The sequence below is a fragment of the Trichophyton benhamiae genome, assembly GCF_000151125.1.
Source record: "Trichophyton benhamiae CBS 112371 chromosome Unknown contig00476.0, whole genome shotgun sequence".
Classification (NCBI taxonomy): Eukaryota; Fungi; Ascomycota; class Eurotiomycetes; order Onygenales; family Arthrodermataceae; genus Trichophyton; species Trichophyton benhamiae.
Window position 1 is genome coordinate 367550 of NW_003315108.1, and position 23747 is coordinate 391296.

The window sequence follows — 23747 nt, forward strand, 5'->3', positions numbered from 1 at the left end:
AGCAATAAGCGCTGAGCAGGCAGCAGTCGGAGAGCGAGAGAGTCAAAGGCGGGCAAAGCTGGGGCTGGCGAAGTTGACGTTGTTGACGTTGAAGGAGCTTTTTTCGGCCGCTTCTGTTTTAGTTCGTTTTCCCGCTAGAGAAGAAAAAAAGGGCGGGCGGGCGAGGGATGGCTGCTTTGGGACTAGCGCGGGCAAACAGTGCAAATGATGAGTCAGGGATTAGTCATGGTTTAAGGTCACGTGGAAGACAGCCTCGGCGGAAAGAAGAAACAAGTGAAGAAACAGTTAGAAGAGACGAGGAAGAGACAAGAGACAAGAGACAAGAGACAAGAGACAAGATAGTAGTCCATGGCGATGGTTATGTTTGTTAATGTAAAGATATGTCTATCCAGATGCCCCATTAATGCTTGCTCCCTATGCAAATGAACCAGCAATGCCATGCAACGCCCGTACGCCCGTGCTCCCAAGTCCCTTCTCGAGTCCTCCGGCGTGATAGCTGGAGATATTCCCAAGGTCCTTCTATGGTCTTCCCCTGGGTGATTCGCTGCTGTGCTGTGGCTGCCAAATACCCAACTGAATCCATCGGTTTGAATGCGCCGTTCTCGTGGCCGTTTGTCCTGGCTACAGCGTGCATACGCCGTACAGCTCACACCGACACTGTGCCTCAGACGGACAGCTACATACTGTTAGCTCAGCCACCAGACGGCAGGCAAGGACTAGGACAAGACTCACTGGATGGCCTCCTCCATGAAGATGATATGCCAGATCTGCTCAAATACCCATCCAACTCCGAAACTTGTATACCGGGCGTCCAAAGCCCACTCTCGCATCCTCACATAATCCTCCCGCGGCCGCTTCTGCACTCTCTCCCTCGTCACCGCAAACTGAGCACAGCACACTCCACCAATATGCTCGGGCACCTCGCTCCGGCTGACGTTGAACAGCTCCATGTATATTTCCGGCAGGTGGGCGCGTTCATTCTGCTCGCGTATATCTATCTCAGTCGGGCTGAGCGGGTTGAGTGAGGTCGGACAGCCCGGTTCCCAGAGACAGCGCAGGTTGGCGTATCCTTTCCGCTTGACTGCCTGGATCTGCAGGGCTGAGATGATCTTGACTGTCTTGCGGCCCTTGAAGTCATTGTGCCATTGCTTGTTGGCACTGTGGGTGAATGCCATCACCTCTGGCAGGGAGTGGTAGTAGTCTATGATGAAGGAGAGGTACACCATGGCTTCACGGCCTACATTCTTGGGTGTGCGCAGGGTATATCTTTCATCACCATCCACAGAGTAGACGAAGGGGGTCCACCTAGCTATTGTGTTAGCATGGCTGGTAATACAGACGCGTCAGACTGCTTGTACAGTAGCAACAGGGGGGGGTGCTTACTCTGGCTCCAGCTGCTTGACCCAGCCTACTCTGTCCCATTTGGTCTTAGGGAGGACCACAGCCTGGGGTATCCTGACAGCTTCTTGAAGAGCCGGCGGTGGAACGGGAGTGTAGTTGTCGTAGAAGTAGAAGAGATAGACCAGGGCCATGCCAGAGAAGAAGCAGAGCAGGAGGGCTGTCTTGCTCCGGACCAGCTGGAGCCGGCCACAGCTGAACCAGCCTGTAGTTAGAATAGTCATGCTATTACCTCTATTTCACCAAGCTCTTTTTTAGCTGCTGCTGCTTGACTTGTGGTTTTATATCAGGCAAAGGAAAATATTCTTCTGGTGGTGATAAAGAGAAGATTCATCTTGATGCGCGATAAAAGAATTTCTCTTCTTCCAGGAATCTCCTTTTTCTTCTCTGCTTGACTTGACCCTCTCTCTACTGACAAAGAACAAAAAAACAAGCCGATAGATGTACGACTTGAACCCGGCCGCCCTTAAGGGCTTGTTTTATATGCACGAATTCTGCGGGCGGACATGGATAGCCGCATCTATCTTCAAAAAACACCCCCATCCGCCAGCAAGAGGCGCCGGCAGCCACCTTATATAGCGCCCATCAGCCACGCTTCCTCGGCCCGCCGCGCTCTCATTTGATAGTATAATAATAAGTATTATTATTTTCTTCTCCCTGAATTGAATCCATATTTCTTTCCACTCTCCGACCAGCCTGAAAACTGCCAATTAAATCGGGGGGAACAGGCTCAGGGGCTCGACCTTTGGCCCTTTTTGGCCGCTGCCTGGATGTCCCACAAGCACAAGCTTGAACAATCAGAGAATTCAAAAAACGGGGCAGCTGGATGGATCCAATGAGAAGGGGATTTTTTTTTATCTTCTGATTTTTCTTTCGGTGGATCTGCAGGGCCAGGATATATTGTGGAAAGGAGGTCGGAGAGGCAAATTTTTGCTTTTTCTTGATTTTTATCTTAATTCCTTGATGGACGGATGGATGTGAGCTGGAAGGTGGTACGGTTGGACGTGCTGATAGCTAACTGTGCTTAGATCGATACGTTTTATAACTGTTGGATGGTTAACTGGTAATAAGTCTGTCGATCTACCGATTTCCCTCAGGAGAGCTCTTGAAAAATGACAAAATGTCAGTCAGAAATGAATCAATTTTGGCGTGACAGGGAAGAGCTGGGAGGCGCTGAAACGCCCGCTCCTTAGCTTCCTCTTAGTTGATTCTCCATGCAAGAATCCGCGGACCATGGACTTTTGCGACATGCGGATAAGGTTAACACGTCGACTGCCAGATGTTCCATGGACGGTGACTCGGGAAGACGGTGATTGTGTGACGACAGATAGATCGAATACGGAGTAGTTATGCAATACGGAGTTAGCTCGTGAATATGGTGGTGATCCAGCCCTTTGCCGTGGAGCAGGTGCGATAATTCATCATAGTGACAATACAGTTAACGTGCTGTGGAGTAGCTGATAATCATCGACGGCGCAGTGGATGGACGAGTATGAGACACGGGCCAGGTACAACATCGCAGAGACATGCTCGTCACCTATCTCGCTCGGCGACCTCTGTGCCTTTGCAGGAGACACCACGCCAGCAGACTTGTTCAACGCCTCGCAGAAGCTGGGATACGGTGTCATCCGTGGATCCGAGGAGTTGCGCTCCAACATCGCTCAGGTACATGTCGGCAGTGGGGATGTGGCACCGGCTTCAGATAATGTACTGATCACTCCGGGGGCTATCAGCGCCAATTTCCTGCTGCTTTACACCTTGGTGCACGCCGGTGACCATGTTGTCTGTCACTACCCGACGTACCAGCAGCTCTACCCTGTTCCGGAGTCTCTGGGCGCAGAAGTAACGCTCTGGAAGACTTCGGTAGAGAAAGACTGGGAGCTGAACGTAGATGAACTGAAGGGCCTTATCAAACAAGACACAAAACTCATTATCCTCAAGTATGCTAAATACTCGTTTGATCGTTGGTTTACGGAGTACTTCTATTCATAGCTGACGGTGGTAACTAGTAACCCTCAAAATCCTACGGGGAAAACCATACCAACTAAAGATCTCCAGCAGATAATCAATATCGCTAGAGAACGAAACATCTACGTCTTCTGTGATGAAGTGTACAGGCCTCTCTTCCACTCCCTTGAGACAAGTCAGCAACCTGCATCAGCATTCTCGCTGGGCTACGACAAGGTGATAGTTACTGGCTCTGCATCCAAAGCTTATGCCCTCGCTGGCATCAGAGTCGGCTGGATTATTGCCAGCAAGGATATAATCGAGCAATGCCTCCATGCCCGCGATTACACTACTATATCCGTCAGCCAGCTAGATGACAGGGTAGCTTCCTTTGCGCTTGGAGAGAAGTGCGTGTCAAAGTTACTTGCGCGAAACACCACTATTGCAAGACACAATCTGAACATTCTCGCCGCGTTTGTCGAGGAGTTTTCGTCCGTATGTGATTGGCGTAAACCTCTTGCTGGCACTACGGCATTCGTTAGGTTCTCAAAGAACGGGGTGCCGGTTGATGATGTTAGACTGTGCAAGTTGGTGTTTGATAGGGTTGGGGTCATGTTTGTTCCCGGAGGACATTGTTTTGGCCCGGAGTTTCAGGGGTTTGTGAGGATTGGATACGCGTGTGAGACGAAAGTTTTGGAAGAAGGGCTGGCACAGCTTAGGCTTCTCATGAAAGATGGATTCGATGAGCTTTGACTTGGTATATGTACGTAGGTAGAAGTTGGTGTTGGATTTACATTCGAGCCTGTAGTTGTGTGCTTTGCAAGGGGAGGGGAGTGCGAGCGTGGAATAGCGTGCATTGTTCACGTCGGTGAGTGGGAAATTAACTATTTGGTATATAGGGAGCAAGACAGAAGTATACAAAAATTAAGAAAAGCATAAGTCCGGACCACAAAAGAGATATATCATCAACTCTCTATATCATGCCCGGGAGGGGAAGTGGAAGGGTAATAGTCTAAGCACCGACACCAGACCATCTAGGGGCATTAATGATGATACCCATAAGGCAACCCGAGATGATACCAGCGACTGGCATGGTAATGAACCAGCCAAGGTAGATCCAAGCAATCATTCTCCAGTTAACGGCTTTCCAGGTTCCGGAGCAGAAACCAACGCCAACAGTAGCGCCGGTGATACACTGTGTAGTTGAGATGGGGAGGCCGAGTTGACTGGCCAGAATGACGGTGATGGCTGCACCAAGTTCCATGGAGAAACCACGGCTAGGAGAGTGCAGAGTAAGTCTGTTACCGAGCTGACGCATCATGTTATACCCGTAGGTCCAGAGACCAATACCTGGTTGACGTTGTTAGTTACATATGCAGTTAATTAAGCTGACTTGACGGCTTTGAGGTCAACTGGACTTACTGATAGCAGCACCACCAAAGACAAGAATCCAAATTGGCACACTGGCCTTTTTGGCGATGGTGTTAGTGTCCCAGACAAGGTAGATTGTGGTCAGTGGTCCAATGGCGTTAGAGACGTCGTTGGACCCATGGGCGAACGAGGCAGTGGCAGCGGTCAGGACCTGGAGGAAGGAGTAGAGATGCTCAGTTTTGTTGTCGTAGTGCTTGACTTCGGCGTGCATCTTGTCCAGGTCTCCGGCAAGGAAGTTGGTAGCATCAGTGGCGTTCTGCTCAGAAACAACGTCCCGGTCGACACCACGGAGGAAGTAGTATTTGGCCTTAACGAAGAGGTTGCGGGGAGTATACCATGGACCCAGAGCTTCTTGCTCATGAGCCTCAAGGGTTTGTTCTCCATTCTTCTCGGCGGGCGAGGCCTCGCTGGAGCCACGCTTGATGCCATCCTCGGAGCTCTGTGTGTCGGTCTGAGGAGCGGCAGCGTGTTCAATATCATCGGCAGCTCCACGGGTAGTAGTGAGATCAGCCTTTGTCTTGTGGCCTCTGTAGTAGTCCTGAACAACGGCAGTGCCCTCTGGACGGGGTGGGACGGGCCCACGCTTCCAAAGGAGAGGACCGTAGATAACCTCCCAGGTCTTCAACTGCCAATCTTCAAGTTCGAGCTTACGGTAAAGGAATGGCAGGAAGAAAATGCCATATAACAGTACGACACCGCCGGCAACACCGAAGATGGCGCCAAGGATCTGTCCGGTGCTCAATTCGTCGAGATTCAAACTTGGAGCTGCCAGGGAATAGCAATTAGCCTATAGCTTTAACATAAATGGGGTTGGAGATGATCTGACTAACCTCCCTTGAAGACGATGACCATAGTCAAGATACCAGCAGTAACCGCAAAGTAGAAGGGAACCATCATGAACCCGGCACGTAGAGGACGTTTGCGCTCAAGGACACCGTATTTGGTTATCAGGAAGACGATGATAGCAAAACCTCCGGCAATAGCTGGGGCAATGAACCAGGCACTGACAATACCGGCAACACCCTTGCCATCATTGTAGGCCCATTGCACACCATCTTTTCCGAGAGTAGCAATACCAACGCCAATGATAGCACCGACAATGGAGTGGCTGCGTCGAGGTTAGTAAATACTACAACAAAAAGGTGGTCATGAAAACTCGCTTACGTTGTTGAGACGGGCATACCCATCTTAGTAGCAAAGGTCAACCACAAAGAGGATCCGACTAGGGCGCACATCATTCCCAGCATAAGGGCAGCTGGCTCCTTGGTGAACTTTGAGGTCGAGATGATCCCGTTACGGATGGTATCCGACACTCGGGATCTTCTCACCGGTTAGCGATCCAGATTCTGCAGAAGGAAGTAGATTAATGGGCCACTCTGCACTCACCCTACGAGAACGGCACCACCAAATTCCATGACTGTTGCAATCATCATAGCCTGCATCATGGTCAACGACCGCGATGAGACGGAGGTCGCGAACGAGTTGGCGACATCGTTGGCACCGATGTTCCAGGCATCGAGGAAAGCAAAGATGATGCCGATGGCAAAGATGTAGTCAAACTGGTGAAGAACCATGGCTGCGGCAGCTCTCTCTGTCTCGATCTGCTGGGGAGGAAGGTCGACGGCGCACGAGGATTTCCTTTCGAGTTGTTGACAGGGAAGAAGATATATCGGCCCCCGTATATAGGAATCGGCTTAATATATGTGAGAATTCTATATATATAGATACGACGGGGGGGAACGAAACCCGCATAGACCAGCCTTGAGTTTGCCTCGCTAACCGCCAGCCTGGGCCGCAAGCGGAGGCCGTAAGCACCAGCAGAGCAAAAAGGCACCAGAAAGGCCCAAGAGACGATGACATGACCGAAAAGGAAGGTATTCCGCCTATCTATAGAAGTAACACGTGCTGGCGCAAGCTCCTTGGCCCGCCAAGCGCGCGGAGCCAAGAGACGCGCCAAGCGAGCGGAAGGGGGCGGGAGGAACTTGGCGGGAAGCGGCCAAGCGGGGGGACGGGACCACAGGCGTGAACCGCAGGCCACACGTGGGCGGCTCCTGGCCCTGCCCGCTCACTCCGTAGCCGTGTATTCTCGGCCACCCATTCGCCCTCTTTTTCCTGACTTGTTTTGCCTCTTCCTTGCTCTCTCGTTTGCGCGTCTTGTCGTGCGTTCTTGGAGGGCGTGGCGAGTTCGTGCGCTCGCTCGTGGTGTCATCTCAAGGCATACTCTTTGTCTAGCCAGAAGCAACATTCTATCTCATGATAGCTTTGCTGCTTGAATGCCCGCTTTTTGATTGATTGTATGGGGTATCATGTTAGAGCTCATCCTGATTCGCAGATGAGATGATATTAAGAGACAAGTAACTCCCAGAAAAGAGAAAACAGGTTAAGGTTTGATATATGATTACATAATATTTTGAAGTACATTTACGGATATATAATATCCCTAACTCCGGAATAAAGTTCTCTAGTAGGTTCCAAGTTTATATAAGCGAACCTAATCTTTAAATCGAAGGGAGCTGAGTCTAGGCACCAACCCATCAAGCTCGCTACAGTTTCAACACCCTTCAACATCTTCATTGCTTTGAACCTTTAATGATACCTATCAGGAGGAAAGATTGCGTTGGCAGTGGCGCTAAAGCAAATGTCCACAAAGCCAACGAAACTATTGTTGTCAAAGTTCCTAATTCCAGCACCATCGCTGAGGGAAACAGCCCCTTTACACAAGAAGCTAAATTTTACAACTGTGTGCTCGGAGAGAAAGAGAGATGCCCAGATATTGTCGAATGCTTCATTGCATCACCGGACTTCATTTTCCTTTCATACTGCTGCAATAGTACTCTCGCACACCGCTTATTCAAATATCAAGAACGGGAGATACGTCCAAATGGTCGTCCAGGAAAACTCATAGGTGTGAAGGAATATGAGGACCCTGCGCTTATTGCCCGATGGATACAACAACTCACTTCCGCGCTTGCTTTCATGGAGAAGTTGGGATATACTCATAACGACCTACATCCACGCAACTGCCTTCTTGATGAGAACCTTAACCTGAAATTGTCTGACTTTGACCAGGCTACTACTATCGGGCAATTTCTTGAGAGCCTGATGGAGCCATGGGCTATTAAGCTTACATCTGGCCCTCTAAGGAATACCTATGGCCTTACGTCAGCTCGCACTGAACAATTTGCTGTTGGCACCTTCCTTTTCACAATGGTATATGGCCACGAACCATATGAGGATATCCACCTTGAAGAAGACCCGATAGAACTGAGACGGCGTTTTAGAGCTTTCGATTTTCCAGAGCTCAACAGACATGAGGTTTTTGACGAGTTCATCTCTGCTTGTTGGCATAATGTATATCCAAATATGGCACTGGTCGCTTATGATATCAAACGCAAGACCAAGGATATTGCTTCGCCTCCAAGAAACAAGGCTGTCGACCACCTAAAAGAGAAAAATGCTTGTATAGCCTTGATCCAAGGTGGCTTACTTGGACCCGAGCAGGCTTTGTCATATCAACCATCCTGGCAAAGATACCTACATGCCGTTATTGGGAGATTTCTCCACTTTTGGAAACGTTCATTTAATCTTTTAGGCACACTTTTCTGTAGATAGCTTTGGTTTTAGACATCTACATAAGCCCCTCTTTTTTGACTATAATAAGCCCCTGCTGAAAATGATATTCTCTCCTACTTCCTCTTTGACTAATCCCTTCTCCTGCCATATGTATAACAATTATACCCAAAAGTTATTATTTGGCACATATATAGGAACTAAGTGGAGATTCATTGACTATGATAAGGCTATCTTGACTAGGCCATGTCATAAATATTTATTGCAAGCTGTTTGGGATGGTGACGTTCATGAGAAGAAAGGTTTTTGTCGTTGCATTCGTGCCGGTCATGAAATTCAACCAAATTCAACCAAATTTATATCCTAGGGAAAGTCGGATGTTGTCCTGGAAACACTTCATTGAGTCCAACTTACAAGGGAACTTATATCCTGGTGACAATTGAAATGGCCCGCCCGGCTCTTTTTCATACCATTTACCATTCTTTCCTTGGGCCCACAAGTCTTTCGCGAGGCAATCGTCACATGGCGAATGGACATGCGAACTACCGATATCATTATTTTCGCCTTTCTCGATACCGCAACCTCCACAGCCCTTTTCAGGGACCAGAGATCCAAGAGTTTCAAGGACGTGGCCACAGAGGAAGTTTCGCTTGCTGACGTTTCTCCTACACATTTTCTGCAATATGGTTAGTTTTCTGTTGGCCTGTTCCCGCATGTGTGGATGGGCGTCCATACTGTAATGTTGTAGCTCGAAATCAAATATTCGGTCTGGGGGAAGCCAATCCCAAGAATATTGTAGAGATGAACAGCCGTTTGTTGTGTCCTCCTGAGGGCTGTAAGGGATCTTTGCCCTTTATATAAAGATGCTATCTAGCGTCACATGTGTCTTTTGGGTAGCCAAAAACTTATGTTTTCCTGTTGTTAATCTAGGCAGCAATGCGCTTTACCATGAACTGGCATCCCTGCCCCATGAAACTTCCGCCTCACTCAATGCCTTGTCAGTCTAGATCAATACGACTACGCCGCAGCACGGATGTTTTGTGAGATTCACCCCTCATTGGATGCCTTGATTATATAAGGATAGGCAACTGTGAACCACAGCATAGATACCCTTTAGCCTCAACCATAAAAAGTCGAATCGGCAGATATATACTTACATGGAGCGGATTCCACCACAAGTAAAAATTCAGGGATCCACATATTTTATGATACGCCCCCGGCTAACATCGGGATTAAATCAGTTTCAGGCGCACATGGTAAATTATTGGTGTACTGATTCGCTGGTATTGACTGAGATCTTCAGCCTTCCGGGCAACTTTTACATGGTCTGAATTGTTGGCTTATGACGGGCCCTTAACAAATTAGCTATTGGGTGGACTGTGGGATTTTGAGTTCTCGCGGATTGGGTTGGACCCACTTGAGCCGCAACTTTAAAACACTGAGTCATTTCGCATCACATCAAGCAAGGCAGCAGTCCATGTTCTGCTGTGCAGTATTGATGGACTCCTAAAACATCACCAAAAGACTCTCATTAATGTTGAATACTTGTCATATACTATTCGTGTTGAAACGAATCCAAAACACACGTTTGCTCGCGGGTAAATATATGAGGGGAAGAAAACGGAAGCGCAGGATCTTATATATTGACTTGCTCAACGGCATCAAAAGCCCTGTTTCAGAGAGCTTGTACAGGCTCTTTTAGTGCTTCTCTTCGGGACATGCTTCTTTCATCAAAGAATGGCTTTTCTCCGACACCAACTGCACGAACACCATACCTGTCCTCCTTACCCTCAAGATCGAATGTTGCAGTATGGAACACGCAACGGTTATCCCAGATTGCTGTATCAGCCAAACTATTAGCATTGAAAGATTATCGGCGGATATACCAAAACTTACCCATGTCGTTGGCGTTTTTCCACTTAAAGCGAACCTGGAGATCATTGTTCTCGTTGATCAACCTCAAGAACCAGTCCAGTAGAGCCTTGCTTTCGGCCTCGGTAACATCATTTATCTTCTGCACATGGAATCCCGCGGAGTAAATACTCTTCCATCCAGTCACTGGGTTTGTACGCACGACAGGGTGAACCGAGGAGAAGTTTGATCCAATGTTTTCTGGAGCTCCACGCTGTCCGTCAAAGAGCTTGAATTTACCGGTAGCGGCGACCTTATTATACCCGGGCTGTGCGCAAGTAGCAGTTAGAGTTTCAAGGAAGCGTTGGTATGGTTTGCTGATGCGATCATAGAGTTCATATCCTGAGGCCCACAAGGTGTCTGCGCGAGAGGTTAACTTCATCCCTTCTTGCGGGTACCTAAGTTAGAGAAAGTAGGACCAGATATTACCTCCACCTGTCTTTGGTACCTGCGTTAACCTTAGTGTGGTGTATTCTGCAGGAATAGGCTCGAATGCTACATCAGAGTGCCAATGAGCAGAACTTTGTTTCTTTGGGATCGAGACTGAATAATCAATAGAACGCAGCTTGTTGTCTTGAGCCGCGCTGATAGTGTTGATTTCTGGATCATTGGCTCCTTGTTCAAAGATTGGATGTATGGAAAGTCGGCTGGTCGGTGGCTTTCCAGTCAATTTACCGAGGCGTTGCATCAATTCCTTCTGTTCGGTATTAGTGAGCCCATCTTGCTGGCGGAAGAAGACGACTCCTCGCTCAGAAACTATCATAAGAAACCGTCAGCCATTGCATATGGTAATAGCCGTCTTCTTAGGCGCCTCTTAGAATTTTACGAACTGAGGATTGCGAGATCACGGAGCAGATCATCCGCATTTGGTGCCTTAATCCAATCTGCGAGCTTGGCTGTTGGGAACTCCGTCCCGATGATGGGTGTGACATCCTCTCTTTCGTATTGGTCAATGGCACCTGTTCGTCGAAGCGGAGCCTTCCATGTGGAATGGGCCGTTGTGGATGGGGTCACTGTGGCGCTTGCTATGGCGGGAGCCATCCTTGCTGGCTTTCCTTTGATTTCTCGAAGCAATCTACCTCAACAGGAAGATATAAATGCGCGTGGACGTAATCAGCCGGATGTTTTGGTAGCACCAGGAGATGCCTGCCCAGTCATGTAGGCTTGCATTCTATATACATTATCATATCTCGGAGGGGATCGGTTCATTTCTGCTACTGCCTTTGGGCTTTCTTTCGATTGTAGTTTGTCTGCCCGGCGCTTTCTGAGCTGGAATAGTTTATTCGATCTTTCCATTCGAGACTACAATGGAGGCACCATTCACTACCATCAGGAAACACCATTATCGATACGAAGCTGACATGCATCCGTCTAGGCTTTCAACCTTCGGCATTTTTCAAAAGCCGCCCCGTTTAGTAACCAATGAGTCTCGGCGCATTACAACAGAGCTGATGTTATTATCCAGGATTGTCAACATTCGGCGGTTTTCCACATCCTCCCAAGAGCCAGGTGACTGTTGAGAGCCCACGTAAGCCCATTCCAAATGATCAGGCTGCTGTTATGATGAGGAGTACGGCCCAACTGTCTAGCCAAGTCGTGAGGGCTTGGTCTTATTGAAATGCAGCTTCGTCGTTCACACATAGTGTGCACTTGGCAGCAGATGCACCTTGACTCGCTTACTAGGCATGCAGTTGCAGGGCAGGAGAACGGACATCGAGTTCCGCGGAACCAGGGCCACGCAAGCAGGGGACTAAGCGAGGAGTTCCTGCGTTCCGGAAGATGAGAGAATTTCTCAAGTTCTCCATTGATATAGAGCTTTTATGATTGAATTAGTATGCATAAGTCTGAATTGTGTGATTTATGAAGAACTTTAAGGGCTTCCATTACGTGGATGTTGCGACGATCAAAAGGGGATTGAGCGAGGGTAAACAATCTATAATTGCTCCTGACGAATCTATAGAAATGGCCGCACTTTGATCATCTTCTTCACACTGTTTATCACCAGTGGCAGCTGGGTAAACGTGTCCCCCTTTTCATCTTGAGCATCGAGTCTCTCCTGCACCTGAACTGCCTGCAACATAGCTGGAGTGATCATTTCAGATCTTAGTCGACCCTGACCAGTGTCCTGTCCCTGAGGCAATCCTAGCGAGTTGCATAAACGATTCAGTATGTGCTCGCTAACCTGAACCACAATTGAAATCTCTAGTTCCATCCCAACATAAGGCTGAAAGGAGCCAAGCTTAAGCCCAGGAAACAAACGCGATTTGTCGTCGAGCATTGGATCCGCCAAGCTTGGGAATAAAAGGAAATCGTGAAGATCCGTGAAAAAGAGGACAAACAGCCGGGCTAGGCGTAGGTAGCATGAGATGGTATGTAGTGTTGTCGAGGTGTCCATTTGAATGCCACTGCCGGCCGAGATCGAAGACGATAGCTGACTGTTGCTGCTATTAGAGCCTGTACTTTTTGGTGTAGCTGAAACATCTATGAATGGCTGTGACAGCAAGTCCGAAAAGTCAGTTATTTCCAAAGGATCACCGAAGAACGGCGATCGCAAGTCCGGAACCGGTTCACCAGCTGAGTCCGGGGAAGAGCTGAACAAGTCACCCCCAATCACCGGTACCTGAATGAATTGGTCAACTAGTTCTGTGAGCTGTCGAGCTGTCTCCATAATCTCCTGGATTGGATAGTTGTGTAATAGCGTAAGTAGCCCCTGTTTATCCCTGTTAGTACAGCTCCGCATCCGTTTGAGCTGTCGAAGTTGATTGTACTGTGCAAGGCCTAGGTCGGTCAGCTTCCGGACGCAGTCAGCTGTGTTTTCGTCCGCGAGCGTGAATTCTTGTGCGATTTGCGCATTTTGTCTGTCGAGAAACGGTGCGTGTCTGCCATTGGGTATGTTCTCCATTGGGAATCCCTGCCCATTATTGAGTATGATGTTCACATCCTCATAAGGCTGTTTCGGACTGCTAATCAGAGGCGGCATCGTATCAAGCTTAAATTGGGACCCGCTTAGATGGAGATCCTCAAACGCTCCGCTCTCGTCTGCTAGGATATCCATGCTCGACCCACGAGTGGATATATCTTGATAAGGCATTGGGCTGGGTGGATGTGGGGATTTCGGAGATGGCCAGGCGCTCGCGTTATGCGAGCTACTCTGTGATTCTTTGCTCGGTGTGCTCACAGTTGTACCTGCCGTGGGCCTTGCTGCTATTCCTGTACCAGAATGTGACCTCGCCGGACGCCCTAGACGATTTGGTGGACTATAGACGCATTGAACAGCAGCACGGCGGCAACGTTCACATTTACTGCCGGGCTCTGTGGACTCTGACCGTAAACACCGTAGCTTGTGTGCATGACACCTGTCACAAGCCATCCGCAGGCGAGTTGTTTCTGGAGGGTATGACGTCTGCATGGCCTTACGTTTCTGTGCCTGCACACCGCCAGCAGCGGCCTTTGAAGGAGGAACGTCGTCGTCCAACATGCCTTCGGATCAGTATATATCAGGAATGCGGCAGCTCCTAGTAATATATTGGATGTATTGATAGCGATTTCTTTCACCACGATAAGAAGGTGATCGCTAGAAAAGTGGAAGCCAGTGGTAGATGGGAGGGCTGACACCACATGGGTCCACTTTGTGCAGATAATGATTGATATATAAGGTGAGAGAAGATTTCCCTTACAGTGTCTGTGAGCCGCTTTATATTCGTATTTCAAGTGCATAAAGAGCAGAATATACTATCGTGATGCTTCCTTGCAAATGCCAGAAGTAGAAGATGGTAGCGAAAGACCGGATGGCATAAGAAGCACAGTTCAGGGCTGTCAAGGGGAGGCCCAATGTCTCGGTGTTTCCTCCCTGAAAGCATAAACAAGCATGGCTGTATTTCTGGCTGAACCATGGACTGTGTGATGCCATGCCATGCTTCCGCGGAGAGTCAAATCATCCCTGTCCCTGCGAAAGATGCTGGCAGGACGGGATGCCATGTAGTAGTTATGTACATATAGTAATCGTGACATTTCCCTGTTCGATGACAGGGTCCTCTGCAGTCGAGTTCTCGAGGAGCCAGACAGGCGTTTGCTCTTTTCTCAATTTCACTGCGAGAATAAATAGTCAGCTAGCCATTTCTTTAGCAACGCCGTTGGGTTGTCTAAGGCCTTTTCAGCATTTGCTATGTTGCTTCAGTCGACTTAGCTCTCATTTTCCTCCATACACTCCAGCAACGACCTGCACTACTTGATCTCGATCCTCCTCATCCTGCTCCCGCTCCTCCTCCTCCTGGACTTCCCCCCTCTTCTCTCTTTTCCCCTTTCTTCTCACTTTCGTATGCGGTGGGGCGGGCTGAAATGCATGAGCAGCCAGCTTCTTCTGGATTTTGCAAGCAAGCACAGGTGTAAGCAGTATCGTGCAGGGAACCGAGCCTCTCAGGTTGTCTTAAAATATAGGCTCGGATATCGTGCGGAATCCTAGCAGTGGTTCGTATACCTGGCGCTTGACAGTCGGCCGCAGTTACACCGGGGGCAGAGCCAATTAATATAACACGAAGGGGCGATAACTCCACGTATCGAAGCAACCAATCTGGGGACCAGGTTTCTAGATTTATGCAGCATCGAAATAGCCATTCCACGTTGAAAATGCCAGTGATTGGGGGTTTCCCCTATAACTCCCCGGAGCTAATGCTCAGTTGACGCGTGGGATGCTCCCGTACGCTGCCCCTGTTCAAATTTGCAGCCTTGCCCCTGTGCATAAGATCTGAGGGTATGGCGACGATTCTTCGGAAACAGAGGCTGGATGCCTCATGGCAAGGATAGGAATTCGATCCGCAGTGAATTTTTCCCTTTTCGACACCCGTAAACTCTTACTTAGTTAACTAGCGTCTGTGGCACGTCGAGGTAAGCTTATTGAAGTTATGGGGAAATTCTGGACACGAGTTTACTCTGTACGACTGGATAAGCATCCAGACCATTACTTGGGGGTAGCAAAGGCGATTGATTGGGCGTTGAGTCCTGCTCCAAGCAGCGATTGTGTATATAAATAGGAAGATATGATGGTCCGCACACATGGTGAAATTCCAGTCTATGGAGCGGCGTCGGCGGTATAAAATGGCGTGCAATGCGTTCGTCGGAAGGAAAGGACATGCCAAGCGGTTAACGCTGCTCGGATATCGTGCAAAGAAGATCACAGTGACGCCCAGGATATGCCGGAGCGGAAATAGAAAAGTAATCAGCAGAGAGGAATATAGCTTGATCAGAAAAGCTTTGAAGCGTGATGGCGATGTAGCTGCGACGGCTGATTTTCAGCTGATATCTTTTCAAGACATAGCTGGAGACTCATGAGGATTTATTAAACTAACTAGGGGTTAACCGGGCTCCCAATCATGTAGGTTTCTCGGTCACCACTGTGACTTGAAAACTGTTTGGCATATAGTTATCTGAGAATTCCAGAACCTTGCCTTGAGTAACCCCCAAAAAATCCTGGGGCAGAACTCCAACTGGCCATGCTCTAGATATCAACCCTCGTGAAAAGAGCTAAATCCATCATATTGTCGTCATCACTCGGAAACTTATATGCCTGGCAAAAGCCTTGCATGAAAGCCTCAACACGAGAGGATACTGGATCCGTTCTATGCAGCGTCAGCATTAGGCCCAGAATATATATTCATTACGAGAACTTACAAGCCATCACCATCGTGAGTAAAGACATCCCATATAATCACAGCTGGACGAGAAATGTCCGCCACTACCTGCTTGACAGGGGCATTGGGATACAACGAAACCACCACAGTCGTATCGTCAATCTGGAGGAAGCCTTCCGGATCCTCAACAATGGTAATTCCAGCCTCTCCTAAGACCTTTGAGTCGACGCTAGTGTATATAGGATCCTGTGCAAGGCATTGGACCTCGTGGCATCCTTTTCGCGTTTTTAGGGTATCTTGTAGCGTGCATAGCATCGCATGTTGATACAAGGACGTTTCTCTCAACTTTGCAGCCCGGTAGGCACCCGAAGGGCTATTTCTGTCACCAGAAATTGAGCCGCATGCAAATGCAACAATTTTATTGACTATGAGATCCTGGGGCAGCGTAATATCCTTCAGCGCTGTTCGGAGCTGTAGACAGGTATCACTGCATTCCCATCTTCGTTGAATATCCATAAACGACTTCTTCACGGAATCATAGTCCTTCGTCGGCTTGATATTAATGAATTCCTTGGTGACGTCGTGCCGTAAAAAGACAGGATGCCGGATCCCCATGGTGCAATACCCCATATCAATGCCATATCGACACGCCAAAATGGCTGCTAGAGACCTATAGTATACGGAGGGCCTCATTCTTTTTAAATTTTTATTTTAGATTCAACGTCACTTTGTTCATTGAGAAGGGGAGATAAAACGTACGCAACGTATTCTGAGTTGATTCCCGATAGCACAACCTCGCCGGTCTTTACGTCAAATTCCAGTCACCCCGTCGATACCCTTTATCGACACCTTTTGGCCGGCTTGTAAATCACTTGTCAACTGCTTCTGGATTTCTCGAAGAGCGTTTTTAGTAAACAGAGGAACCCCGTCATCATATGCCTTCTCGACAAAGGACTTGGCTTCATCCCTTTCAACCTCAGGATCCTTTCCCCAGTCGATTTCGTTGCCGGGTCTAATGCGTCGACAACCAGCTATGAAATAGTCCATGTAGGAGGGTGGGGGATACCCCTGCTGATCAGAGGAAGAATCACCATCCTCCATGGTAAGAGTTGGTAATAGTAAGGGAAGAGAAATCAGGACTGTATACTGCTTCGAGTTGTGTGGTATCCGGCTGGCTTGAAAGCAAAGGGCTGCTTGGGCGTATCTTGACCAGGATTTCACCAGGGAACAACTGCCATTGGCTTCTCGAAGAGCTAACTAGGCCGACATTTGTACTCAACGTACCATGATTCTGCATGTTATTCCAGAGAAGGCGCCATATTGACCACTGCTCAGTGCTCACTTCTCCTGCCACTGTTGATGGCCGCAGCCTTCAATCTCTCTCTCTCTCTCTCTCGCCTTCCAGACACCTTCTGAGCCGTATGAATATTGATCAGTCACTTATACGACGATGTTACTCCACGTAGTTAGCTAGTCCCAGGGGGCATTCCTCCCGTCTCCTATGCGCCCTCCACGGCGGTCTCCTGGTCAACATTCAAGACCATTGATGTGGCTCATCTTGGCCTGTTCAGCGCCACTGGCATCCCTCCTCTCTGCCATGAGTCACTCTGCATCTTTCATCGTCCCTTTCCACCTTGTTTATTCGCCTTCGTCGCCTTGTCATCTTCTTCCGTCTCCGACTTTTTCGTGAAGATGAGTATTTTTGACTCATAGGGCTGTAATTACGCAACAAATACCAACATGTGATGTCATCTGCCACCCAAATAGCGTATTTCTCGTAATATACCCGTCACACACACACTCTCCACCAGCAAAATTAACAAGCAACTTCGGCTTTTTTCATCGATCTTCGTCTTCTTCTTTTGCTGCGAATTCAACAACCTATTTATTGTCGCTTCTTCTCCCCTGACCCGTCTGTTTTTCTCCAGAGTATCTTTAGAGTATACTGACAAGAGAAGCCGGTTCAACCAGTTAGCTGTCTGCTGGCTTAGAAGACACACGCTTGGCCACACACCCCGCCTGCTTTCTTTTTCCCCTCCATCGAATATCATACATAGCAGCAAACACATCCCCGGAAGAGCTCTGTTGAACGTCAAATATCAAAAGATCTTCGATAGCAAGTCGATACCTTCTTCCGCGACCATTTCTTTACCCACAGTCACCGGATCTCAGCTTAATCAACACATCATGGCTGTTCGAGCGCAATTTGAGAACTCAAACGAGTCAGTTTGTTTCTTTCCATTTTTTTTGTGCATTCCTTCTGTGGACCACGATACTAACTGTAGTGTATTATTATAGTGTGGGCGTGTTTGCGACATTGACGAATTCCTATGCCATAGTTGCTATTGGAGGATCAGAGAACTTTTATAGCATATTCGAATCTGAGTTGCAGGATGTCATACCTATCTGCCATGCCTCGATAGCAGGAACAAGGATCGTGGGCCGTTTGACAGCTGGGTAAGCCAGACAAAATCCCAACGCAGATCATAAACAGGGCCAACGGTACTAACCGTGCCTTAGAAACCGAAAGGGCCTTCTAGTGCCTACCACAACCACAGACCAGGAACTACAACACCTACGCAACTCGATTCCGGACAGTGTCAAGGTCCAGAGAACAGAAGAGAGACTTTCCGCCTTGGGGAACGTTATATGTTGTAACGACCATGTTGCTCTCGTACACCCTGATTTAGAGCGTGAAACAGAAGAAATGTGAGATTATCCGTTGGAAGTTTACGTTTTAGACACCACTGACCATTGTTTCCCTCGTTGTTATAGAATAGCAGATGTCCTCGGAGTAGAAGTATTCCGTCAGACTATTGCTGATAATGTCCTAACGGGCTCTTACATGGCTTTGTCAAATCAGGGCGGTATTGTCCATCCTAAGACATCGATACAAGACCAAGACGAACTCTCCTCCCTCCTACAAGTACCGCTTGTTGCCGGCAGTGTTAACCGCGGTTCCGCCGTCGTTGGTGCCGGCATGGTCGTTAACGACTGGCTAGCTATTACTGGACTAGATACTACCGCTACCGAACTCAGTGTTGTGGAAGGTGTGTTCAAACTCGGCGAAGGTGCAAGCGGTGCTGGGACAGCCACCAAGGAGACCATCGTGGAGAGTTTCTACTGATTTCGACTGCCACAATTTTACCCTCTACCTTCTCATCCTACCTTTCAAGGAACAAAGCTGGCCACTGCCGGACTCGAAGCAAGGGTTTGGCCTGGCGGAGGTTTTGTTTGATCAATGACATTTATTATTAACAAACCTTGCTGCAGTTTCTGTATGCGAGACCTAACAACTATAATGAATACCAAAGACATAAATAAAGCAAAGCCCCCCAAAAGGGGTGAATACCACCAGATCTTCTGTGCATGTTGTGAAATTTCATAATTTTTTTTGGTTTTTTTAGAGAACTAACTAGATCGCGGAGATTCCCTGACTGCACCTTTCTCGCGGCTGGGCTGTAAACAGACCTTGTTATCAGCTAACTCCACTAAAGCTGGACTATACCACTATACCTACTGGCAATCTGATCGGTTTACAATGATACCTCCGTTATCTTGGAGAGCGGGGGGATGTTCCAGTGTCCTAGAACATCTTTCTGTGGCCACAAGATTCCCGAAGCTACCCCTTTATCCAATATAAAATGCATGCCGCAGACCAGCGCAGTGTTACTCTTGGCCAAATGGAATCACACGCAAGCTGAATATTCAAAACACCAGCCGCCCTTTGAAATTAAGGGCATTAATAATTGTTCATTACTCTACTCAAAGACAAATCCTTTCGACTACCTTGCCCCTTGACAGGGAGTTGAGGCAATGCCTTCTCACAAGTCTTCACCAGTGGAGCTGCTCAGCCTGCCAAATGAGCTGCTGCTTATTATTACAGAGTCCCTGTCAACCCCTAATATCAGCAACCTAATGAAGACGTGCAACCACTTTGCTTTGCTGCTGCAGAAAACAATCTATGCGGGTGCAGCCGAGTTTAAGGTCAAAAACAATCTCCCAGCCCTGGCATGGGCGGCAGACAATGGTCGCAACTCGATGGTCCAGGCAATACTCGACGGCGCAAAGGAGCCTATCAAAAACTCGACCCTTCTTCTGGCTCTCTACATGGCCTGCCAGCACTCTAACGCCGATGTGGCCGAGATGATACTAATCATTCTTCCGGTTGCCCCTGAAGAGTCTAAGAACAAGGCAGCCAAGTACTTCTTTGTGGGCATGCAGTCCTGCAACATGACTGATAAAGCGAGAAACCGATATGTGTCCGAGGATGAGGATCTGTCAGTTCATCTTTACACCGCGGCCCGGAATGAGTGTTGGGCAATTGTGTATATGCTCTTTGCATTTCCAATGCGAGACTTTGCCAAAGCCAGAGCACTCCTGGCCGTTACCGAGGAAGGACACACTGAGGCTGCTAGAATTCTGCTTGATATTGGTATGAAGGATGAATCCGAATGCCTTGCTAGAGCCATATTCTCTGCGGTGAGGAACGAAGATATCGACATGGTGAGAACGCTGATGAATTCAGGGGGAAAGTTTGTAATGCCGGTTATGGCATACTATACTGCCATGAGGAAACCTACCGGCGAAATGGACGAGGAACTGTTGGACTTACGTGATGGTATTCGGCTCCCTGACATGACTCATGTCTTTGCTTCAGCTGCTCAACATGCCAATTACTTCTATATCAAAACGATGCTGGACCTAGGCGATAGATGCCCCCTCGAACGAGCTGTTTTTGCTCCAGCGTTGAGATCGGCAGCTGGCTCCCAGCAAGCAACCATGAGGATGATCAGCCTCATCATCGAGGCTGGCGGGAAACGCATCATCAAGGACGACTTGACGCGAGCTTTATTCAACATATCCAAGTTTGAACGACCAGTTATCTCTAGACTCTTGTTGGAGAAAGGCGCGGATCCTTCGAAGAAGCTCGACACTGGCATGACGGCACTTCATTTGGCTACCTTCAACCGCAGGCATGCTACTGCCAAATTACACATTACCTACGGAGCAGATGTCTCTGTGAAGGACAACGAAGGACAGACGGCTCTTCATATAGCTGCACAGTACAACTGCCATGCCATAGCTGAAAAGCTCATTGAGGCTGGTGCCGATATCTTGGCTACAGACAAGCGAGACCTTACTCCTTTACATCTGGCCGCGAACCATGGTAGCTACGAAGTTGCGCAACTGCTCCTTCAGCATGGTGCTGACCCCTGGGAACAGACACCAGATGGCTGGATGCCGTTGAATCTTGCGGCTGTGAAGAAACATGATCGTGTGCTGGAGGCGTTGTTGGCTACGCAGAAAGTTCCTTTCCGTGTCGAAGAGCGCCAACGAATCATCGACATCATGGAAGGTCGGTTCCCTGATTTTTGATTGGACTGGATACATTTTTGGCATTGCGAATATTGGCTTTGGTTGGCCACGGAACATGCATGAATTGATTGAATACCCTACTAGGATTTAAGAATTTGGACGGCATTCGGAGTTTAGGGTCATGGAAGGGAAATTGATTTAGGTGGATATGGAACGGAGGAAACTAATTTGCTATTTCTCGGGGCATCAGGTGAATTATTACGGAATTAAATAAGGAGTCGGTAAAGGATTATTAAACGAACTTCTAAGGACAGCTTTCCGACTGTACACAAATCAGAATTAGAGAAATCAGGTAGAACAGAGAACCAAACCACACCCGGTTCAAATCGCTAAAGGAAAATATCATACAGACATGCAAAGCGAAATAAAAAAAACTGCAACCGTATTAAAAAAAACCTTCATATACTACACAAAGAGGCCCTGGTTCCTGTACAAAACTGGTTTTGAGCCGAGCTAACTTCATGTCATGTCATTCACAGCAAGCTAATACCGAGGTTGGTGTGGAGGCGGTTGTTGATAGGCCTGGTGATGGTGGTGGTGATATCCCTGGGGTCCATGGGCACCTGGAGGTAGATGCAACGGTTGATGAGAAGGCGGAGGCGGAGGAGGTGGTGGTGGTGGGTGTGGATGATATTGCATATTTGGCGGTGGAGGTAAATACTGAAGGTGAGGGTAAACATTCTGCGGGTGATGAGGGTAGACCATGGGCATCCCGTGAGCGGGAGGCTGCATATTTGGTGGTGGTGGTTGATGTGGTGGAGGAGGTGCCTGATACGGAGGCGGAGGGAGGCTGGGGCGATGGTAACCCATTTCTTGCAAGGGAGGTAGATGTTGAGTCCTCGGAGGGAATATGTTAGGTAGACGTAGATGTTCACTGAGGTGAGGGAGCACTTGGGACTGCGACCTTGTTGCTACCGGGGGTAATTGCTGCTGTGGAGGCCCTTCAGGATGGACATGAGGGTGATTCTGGAACGGAGGGTGGAGGTGAGGTGGTGGTGGACCAGCGAATTGGGGTGCAGAGTATCTTCGCATGTCCGTAGACGGAGGGTACAGTGGAGGTGCGAGAGGTTGTGGGAGGAGTGGTCTATGAGGCTCATGACGCATCTGGCCATATTGTGGTTGTGGTTGTTGGACCTGTTGCTCAGGCTGTGATGGCGCCTGTAAATTTGGTGGAGGTTGAAGCAGAGCAGAAGTTGGTGGAAGTTGTTGTATTTTAGGCGATGGTTCAGGTGGCTGCCTTTTCACCTCACCTCGATCCAACGCAGCATTGGCCAAGGCATCTAAGGGATTTGGTTCTTCGACTTCTTCAATCTTGGGTTTCTTCCCTTCTGCGATATCACAAGCTTCAACCAGTGCACCCATTAAGCGGGAGAAACGTGGATTGGTGAAACGCCCGTTGATGCCATCACCGTCCTGCGGCGCTGGCAGCTCAGCTTCCTGGCTCATGGCCACAATCCGTGGCCATATTTCTTCTCCTATCTTGGTACGTTGGGCTAGGTCTTCCCACCCATTCTCCACACGCTCATACAAGGCAGCACCTTCTGGATCCCGGACAAAGGAGCTATCAAACCCACGAGCAAACCGGGGGCTAACTGGTGTCCGCGGCTCAGAAGCTGATTCTTCGGTTTCTGTGTGGTCTTCATCTGCGGCAATGCGTGACTTTTCTGAAGCTTCCATGAACGAGCCTTGGGCAGCAATGATGTGTTCATTCATCACATTGTCGATTTTGTTTTCGAAATGAGTCTTGATCCGGAACTCCTCGGTCTCTCGCCAGACATCTAAGTTCCGCTCACGGTAACTGTATTCTTTTTCAATCAAGTCTTCCGCCTTGCGAAGTTTCTTTTCAAGCCCTTGGAGTACCTCGTTATAGAGGCTGGACGCCATGTGCGCCTTTGGGTCTTTGATCAATAAAGCCTCTGAGCGGCTGGCCAATGCTAAAACGGCTGATTTCTGCACAGCAGCAACTTTGCGGAATATCTGGCTGAGATCCTTTTGACGCTGTCGAAACCGCTGAACAACAGCGCCTGCCTTTGGTGAGAGGTCACGGTCAGCCACCAGCTGCCTGCCACCACCCCGGCCGGCGCCGCTGCGTCCTCGAACACTGCGGCCACCACGACGAGTACCTCTAAACCCCCCTCGCCACCTGCCGGGCCCGTTTGAGGTAGAATTTGAAGACATTTGTGCGGTGCTGCCAAGCGGAAGAGACAGATCACACAAGACAAGGAATAGAAGGCAAGCACAAAGGAAAGGGGGCAAAGAGAAAACAGGGGGGTGAAGCGAGCGCAAATGTCAGCTCAGAGACACTCTCGTATGATAACAGAGTGGTTTTTACAGAATATCTGTGGTCTTCCGCATGTCGTTGCTGTCAAAGTCCAGGTGAAGGTATGTAGAACAAACCAGGCTCCTTTTAGAGTTGTATAGTTCTGGATTGGTGGGAGCCGGCTGTCGGGAGCGATGTGATATGTAAGAAAAGGGGCAGAAAAG

The 23747-nt window shown here is 48.7% G+C and overlaps 11 protein-coding genes across 11 annotated transcripts; 4 read left to right on the forward strand and 7 right to left on the reverse strand.

The window, feature by feature from the left end:
- Window positions 1-728: 728 nt before the first annotated feature.
- On the reverse strand, window positions 729-1622 carry ARB_06766 (uncharacterized protein; the record flags this gene model as incomplete). The annotated part of the gene is made up of 2 exons (XM_003014960.1): window positions 729-1305; window positions 1384-1622. 2 exons carry the CDS (start codon window positions 1620-1622, stop codon window positions 729-731), a joined length of 816 nt encoding a protein of 271 aa, XP_003015006.1.
- Window positions 1623-2880: 1258 nt separating this feature from the next.
- Window positions 2881-4098, forward strand: ARB_06767 (uncharacterized protein; the record flags this gene model as incomplete). The annotated part of the gene is made up of 2 exons (XM_003014961.1): window positions 2881-3338; window positions 3408-4098. 2 exons carry the CDS (start codon window positions 2881-2883, stop codon window positions 4096-4098), a joined length of 1149 nt encoding a protein of 382 aa, XP_003015007.1.
- Window positions 4099-4357: 259 nt separating this feature from the next.
- Window positions 4358-6350, reverse strand: ARB_06768 (phosphate-repressible phosphate permease, putative; the record flags this gene model as incomplete). The annotated part of the gene is made up of 5 exons (XM_003014962.1): window positions 4358-4695; window positions 4768-5541; window positions 5607-5884; window positions 5941-6096; window positions 6163-6350. 5 exons carry the CDS (start codon window positions 6348-6350, stop codon window positions 4358-4360), a joined length of 1734 nt encoding a protein of 577 aa, XP_003015008.1.
- Window positions 6351-7365: 1015 nt separating this feature from the next.
- ARB_06769 (uncharacterized protein) lies at window positions 7366-8713 on the forward strand (the record flags this gene model as incomplete). Its single annotated transcript, XM_003014963.1, has 2 exons — window positions 7366-8254; window positions 8385-8713. The coding sequence occupies 2 exons, from the start codon at window positions 7366-7368 to the stop codon at window positions 8711-8713; spliced, it is 1218 nt and encodes a 405-aa protein (XP_003015009.1).
- A 1308-nt stretch (window positions 8714-10021) lies between these two features.
- On the reverse strand, window positions 10022-11298 carry ARB_06770 (alpha-ketoglutarate-dependent taurine dioxygenase; the record flags this gene model as incomplete). Its single annotated transcript, XM_003014964.1, has 4 exons — window positions 10022-10185; window positions 10243-10617; window positions 10687-11013; window positions 11088-11298. 4 exons carry the CDS (start codon window positions 11296-11298, stop codon window positions 10022-10024), a joined length of 1077 nt encoding a protein of 358 aa, XP_003015010.1.
- A 913-nt stretch (window positions 11299-12211) lies between these two features.
- On the reverse strand, window positions 12212-13312 carry ARB_06771 (uncharacterized protein; the record flags this gene model as incomplete). The annotated part of the gene is made up of 1 exon (XM_003014965.1): window positions 12212-13312. One exon carries the CDS (start codon window positions 13310-13312, stop codon window positions 12212-12214), a length of 1101 nt encoding a protein of 366 aa, XP_003015011.1.
- Window positions 13313-15751: 2439 nt separating this feature from the next.
- Window positions 15752-16499, reverse strand: ARB_06772 (uncharacterized protein; the record flags this gene model as incomplete). The annotated part of the gene is made up of 2 exons (XM_003014966.1): window positions 15752-15872; window positions 15925-16499. The coding sequence occupies 2 exons, from the start codon at window positions 16497-16499 to the stop codon at window positions 15752-15754; spliced, it is 696 nt and encodes a 231-aa protein (XP_003015012.1).
- A 195-nt stretch (window positions 16500-16694) lies between these two features.
- Window positions 16695-17181, reverse strand: ARB_06773 (uncharacterized protein; the record flags this gene model as incomplete). The annotated part of the gene is made up of 2 exons (XM_003014967.1): window positions 16695-17137; window positions 17169-17181. The coding sequence occupies 2 exons, from the start codon at window positions 17179-17181 to the stop codon at window positions 16695-16697; spliced, it is 456 nt and encodes a 151-aa protein (XP_003015013.1).
- Window positions 17182-17430: 249 nt separating this feature from the next.
- Window positions 17431-19011, forward strand: ARB_06774 (uncharacterized protein; the record flags this gene model as incomplete). Its single annotated transcript, XM_003014968.1, has 5 exons — window positions 17431-17520; window positions 17652-18106; window positions 18183-18341; window positions 18405-18593; window positions 18660-19011. 5 exons carry the CDS (start codon window positions 17431-17433, stop codon window positions 19009-19011), a joined length of 1245 nt encoding a protein of 414 aa, XP_003015014.1.
- Window positions 19012-19700: 689 nt separating this feature from the next.
- ARB_06775 (uncharacterized protein) lies at window positions 19701-21263 on the forward strand (the record flags this gene model as incomplete). The annotated part of the gene is made up of 1 exon (XM_003014969.1): window positions 19701-21263. The coding sequence occupies one exon, from the start codon at window positions 19701-19703 to the stop codon at window positions 21261-21263; it is 1563 nt and encodes a 520-aa protein (XP_003015015.1).
- A 483-nt stretch (window positions 21264-21746) lies between these two features.
- ARB_06776 (uncharacterized protein) lies at window positions 21747-23441 on the reverse strand (the record flags this gene model as incomplete). Its single annotated transcript, XM_003014970.1, has 1 exon — window positions 21747-23441. The coding sequence occupies one exon, from the start codon at window positions 23439-23441 to the stop codon at window positions 21747-21749; it is 1695 nt and encodes a 564-aa protein (XP_003015016.1).
- Window positions 23442-23747: the final 306 nt, after the last annotated feature.